General features: G+C 51.3%; 1 protein-coding gene across 1 annotated transcript in view; it reads right to left on the minus strand.

The window, feature by feature from the left end:
• Nucleotides 1-2,461: 2,461 nt before the first annotated feature.
• Nucleotides 2,462-5,000, minus strand: part of LOC149428979 (chromosome-associated kinesin KIF4-like) — a gene marked incomplete at its 3' end in the record, with an annotated part of 15,910 nt that continues 13,371 nt past the window's right edge. Inside the window, exons 8-10 of the mRNA XM_089666871.1 lie at nucleotides 4,217-4,392; nucleotides 4,053-4,114; nucleotides 2,462-2,594 (exon numbers count right to left, since the gene is read on the minus strand). Coding sequence (XP_089522997.1) covers nucleotides 2,462-2,594; nucleotides 4,053-4,114; nucleotides 4,217-4,392 — 371 coding nt within the window. The remainder of the gene's footprint in view (nucleotides 2,595-4,052; nucleotides 4,115-4,216; nucleotides 4,393-5,000) is intronic.

The raw sequence follows: 5,000 nt of genomic DNA on the forward strand, positions 1-5,000 counted from the left end.
GGAAGGGAAAGGGCGGAAAGGGAAGGGAAAGGGCGGAAAGGGAAGGGAAAGGGCGGAAAGGGAAGGGAAAGGGCGGAAAGGGAAGGGAAAGGGCGGAAAGGAAAGGAAAGGGAAAGGGCGGAAAGGAAAGGGAAAGGGCGGAAAGGAAAGGGAAGGGAAAGGGCGGAAAGGAAAGGAAAGGGAAGGGAAAGGGCGGAAAGGAAAGGAAAGGGAAGGGAAAGGGCGGAAAGGAAAGGAAAGGGAAGGGAAAGGGCGGAAAGGAAAGGGAAGGGAAGGGAAAGGGCGGAAAGGAAAGGGAAGGGAAGGGAAAGGGCGGAAAGGGAAGGGAAGGGAAGGGAAAGGGCGGAAAGGGAAGGGAAAGGGCGGGAAAGGGAAGGGAAAGGGCGGAAAGGGAAGGGAAAGGGCGGAAAGGGAAGGGAAAGGGCGGAAAGGGAAGGGAAAGGGCGGAAAGGGAAGGGAAAGGGCGGAAAGGGAAGGGAAAGGGCGGAAAGGGAAGGGAAAGGGCGGAAAGGGAAGGGAAAGGGCGGAAAGGGAAGGGAAAGGGCGGAAAGGGAAGGGAAAGGGCGGAAAGGGCGGAAAGGGAAGGGAAAGGGCGGAAAGGGAAGGGAAAGGGCGGAAAGGAAAGGGAAAGGGCGGAAAGGAAAGGGAAAGGGCGGAAAGGAAAGGGAAAGGGCGGAAAGGAAAGGGAAAGGGCGGAAAGGAAAGGGAAAGGGCGGAAAGGAAAGGGAAAGGGCGGAAAGGAAAGGGAAAGGGCGGAAAGGAAAGGGAAAGGGCGGAAAGGAAAGGGAAAGGGCGGAAAGGAAAGGGAAAGGGCGGAAAGGAAAGGGAAAGGGCGGAAAGGAAAGGGAAAGGGCGGAAAGGAAAGGGAAGGGAAAGGGCGGAAAGGAAAGGGAAGGGAAAGGGCGGAAAGGGAAGGGAAAAGGCGGAAAGGAAAGGGAAGGGAAAGGGCGGAAAGGGAAGGGAAAGGGCGGAAAGGAAAGGGAAGGGAAAGGGCGGAAAGGGAAGGGAAAGGGAAGGGAAAGGGCGGAAAGGGAAGGGAAAGGGAAGGGAAAGGGCGGAAAGGGAAGGGAAAGGGAAGGGAAAGGGCGGAAAGGGAAGGGAAAGGGCGGAAAGGGAAGGGAAAGGGCGGAAAGGAAAGGGAAGGGAAAGGGCGGAAAGGAAAGGGAAGGGAAAGGGCGGAAAGGAAAGGGAAGGGAAAGGGCGGAAAGGAAAGGGAAGGGAAAGGGCGGAAAGGAAAGGGAAGGGAAGGGCGGAAAGGAAAGGAAAGGGAAGGGAAGGGAAGGGAAAGGGCGGAAAGGAAAGGGAAGGGAAGGGAAAGGGCGGAAAGGAAAGGGAAGGGAAAGGGCGGAAAGGGAAGGGAAAGGGGGGAAAGGGCGGAAAGGGAAGGGAAAGGGCGGAAAGGGAAGGGAAAGGGCGGAAAGGGAAGGGAAAGGGCGGAAAGGGAAGGGAAAGGGCGGAAAGGGAAGGGAAAGGGAAGAAAGGGCGGAAAGGGAAGGGAAAGGGAAGAAAGGGCGGAAAGGAAAGGGAAGAAAGGGCGGAAAGGAAAGGGAAGAAAGGGCGGAAAGGAAAGGGAAGAAAGGGCGGAAAGGAAAGGGAAGAAAGGGCGGAAAGGAAAGGGAAGAAAGGGCGGAAAGGAAAGGAAAGGGAAGAAAGGGCGGAAAGGAAAGGAAAGGGAAGAAAGGGCGGAAAGGAAAGGAAAGGGAAGAAAGGGCGGAAAGGAAAGGAAAGGGAAGAAAGGGCGGAAAGGAAAGGAAAGGGAAGAAAGGGCGGAAAGGAAAGGAAAGGGAAGAAAGGGCGGAAAGGAAAGGAAAGGGAAGAAAGGGCGGAAAGGAAAGGAAAGGGAAGAAAGGGCGGAAAGGAAAGGGAAGAAAGGGCGGAAAGGAAAGGGAAGAAAGGGCGGAAAGGAAAGGGAAGAAAGGGCGGAAAGGAAAGGGAAGAAAGGGCGGAAAGGAAAGGGAAGAAAGGGCGGAAAGGAAAGGGAAGAAAGGGCGGAAAGGAAAGGGAAGAAAGGGCGGAAAGGAAAGGGAAGAAAGGGCGGAAAGGAAAGGGAAGAAAGGGCGGAAAGGAAAGGGAAGAAAGGGCGGAAAGGAAAGGAAAGGGCGGAAAAGAAAGGGCGGAAAAGAAAGGGCGGAAAAGAAAGGGCGGAAAAGAAAGGGCGGAAAAGAAAGGGCGGAAAAGAAAGGGCGGAAAAGAAAGGGCGGAAAAGAAAGGGCGGAAAAGAAAGGGCGGAAGGGAAGGGAGGGAGGGAATCCGCCCCTTGTGAAAAGGGATCCAGGGCTCTTGTGCACGTTGCTGGATGGCAATGGGCTCAGGTAAGTACTGGGGGGGGGGGGGGGGAGGGGGAGCACATAAGATTTTTTCCCTTCATACAAATCCTCTCTAAAGGATTTCCGGCTTCTCTCTGAATGTATTGTAGGGAAGAGGCCAGGATACAGATTGCCATGAAGCACACCGGACTTACCAGGATGATCTTCTCCAGGATCTGGGCCGTCTGTTCTGCCGCCTCACCGAGCTCCTGACTTAATTTTCCATTTTCCTCCTCCAAAGTTTTGGTTTTTATCATCAGTGACTGAAGGTTCTCAGACGGCTCCATGCTGCGAGCAAAAAACTCTGTCAGAGCGGAAATGTAGACATGGACCCGGTACACATCGGACCGAGCTGAAACAATGTTCCGTCTATACATACATCGCACTTGGTCATCGCTCCTGGGAATGGCTGATACCGCTACTACCCCCCTACTACATGGATCGCCATTGGCCTCTGGGCCCCGGCCTGAGCCGCTACCCTGCTCCCTAGTAAAAGGATTTATATTTACTAATCCCAACTGCTGAACCTTTGTTTTTCACAAAGTTTTTTTTTTCCCCCCCCAGCAAGTAGAACGAACTTACAAAGTTATAAAAAGTGGTCAAAAAGTCTAAGTGGTTGTTTTTTTTTTAAACATATATTTTTACATATATTTGTAGATGCATTCCAAAAATGTAGGTTAAAAAAAAATAATCTGAAGAATATATTTAAAATTTTTTATATATATATATATATATATATATATATATATATATATATATATATATATATAAATATTTTTTTTTTTAAATATATATTTTTAATATATTCAGATTTTTTAAACATTAAAAAAAAATTTACATACATTTTTTCCAAAAATTTAGATTTGTATTTTTAAAAGACATACAAAATATTTGTAAAAATACATTTCAAATATACTGTATGTCTTTAAAAATATAAATGTATTTTTAATAATTTATTGAATATGGCCACAATTTTAGCATTTCAAATATATGTCAATATATTTGGGGAGAATATTTTTTAAATATAAAATTTCAAATATATTTTTCTTCCATGTGGGTATCGAATTGCGAGACAACCATATATGCATTTTCTTGGGCAAAAATATTTAAACATTGGGAGGATGCTAGCCAAATACTACTCTGGTTGGCATGTTCAAGTGTGGTGCCATCCCCCCCCCCCCCCCAATCCATATAGGGGACGGGGCCGGCAAGGGCGGCTCGGGACGGGGCCGGCAAGGGCGGCTCGGGACGGGGCCGGCAAGGGCGGCTCGGGACGGGGCCGGCAAGGGCGGCTCGGGACGGGGCCGGCAAGGGCGGCTCGGGACGGGGCCGGCAAGGGCGGCTCGGGACGGGGCCGGCAAGGGCGGCTCGGGACGGGGCCGGCAAGGGCGGCTCGGGACGGGGCCGGCAAGGGCGGCTCGGGACGGGGCCGGCAAGGGCGGCTCGGGACGGGGCCGGCAAGGGCGGCTCGGGACGGGGCCGGCAAGGGCGGCTCGGGACGGGGCCGGCAAGGGCGGCTCGGGACGGGGCCGGCAAGGGCGGCTCGGGACGGGGCCGGCAAGGGCGGCTCGGGACGGGGCCGGCAAGGGCGGCTCGGGACGGGGCCGGCAAGGGCGGCTCGGGACGGGGCCGGCAAGGGCGGCTCGGGACGGGGCCGGCAAGGGCGGCTCGGGACTTTGGTGCAGCAAAGACTCAAAAACGTCATTATTTACAAAGCAGATCTGTGTGAAATCTCCACCTTCCTACCTGGTGAGCACAGGCAGTGTCCCTCCGTGAGCTTGCAGCAGCAACACCTGCAGGTCTTGTACCTGGGAGAAGAATATACGTTGGTTGCCTGAAGCAGAACTGGATTGTAACTTTAATTTTTTTTATTTTTTTTTCTACTCTCACATCTGTATATTTATTTTTACCTGTTGCTTTAGGCGCTGAATTTCTGCAGCTTGTGGATCAGTATTGACGATCGGCTTATTCTTGATCTTCCTGGCTCGGTCTGCGTATCGCAGGGTGTTTAGAGTCTCCTCCATGTTGGAATCCGCAGGGCTAACACATGCTATCATCAGCGTGTGACTGTTCCCTCCGAGGGAATCTGCAAAAATAGTTTTTCAAAATTTTTTTTAATTTAATTTTTTTAACACACTGTCACGCTAGCGGTACAGTATCACCATGGTGACACTGTACTAGTGGGAGGTGATTTTTTTTTTTAAACACTGATTGCTTTTACACCCATAAAGGCTGTAAAAGCAATCATTTCTCCTTCTCTCTGGCTGCATTCTTGCAGCCATTGAGAAATACTGTGAGAGCTGTGATTGGTCACAGCTTGTCACATGGTACAAGGCTGTTGTGAATGGCCCTGTACCATGTGACCTCTGATCATTCACAGATTTCACACGTAGGAAGGAATGTCAGAAGTGACATCTTGCTTACTACTATTCATGTGATCACCGATTGGCCAATCAGTGATCACATGATCAGGACCGCGCACAGGGGTCCTGTACAGCGATCGGTGTTCCTGTGTGTCCAGAAAACACAGCAGGCACCGGATCGCGACACTGTGTGCTTCCAGGGAGCGCGCACAATCCAAAATGTCGGGCGCCGTTTATGAACAGCAACCCAACCCTGCACTGCCACCATCCGGCCGGACAGGAAGTGGTTAAAGCGGAACTCCACCCAAAAAGGAACGTTCTGCTTCAAGTA

This window comes from Staurois parvus, unplaced genomic scaffold (genome assembly GCF_062004578.1).
Source record: "Staurois parvus isolate SC_StPar_1 unplaced genomic scaffold, SC_StPar_1.0 ptg002880l, whole genome shotgun sequence".
NCBI lineage: Eukaryota > Metazoa > Chordata > Amphibia > Anura > Ranidae > Staurois > Staurois parvus.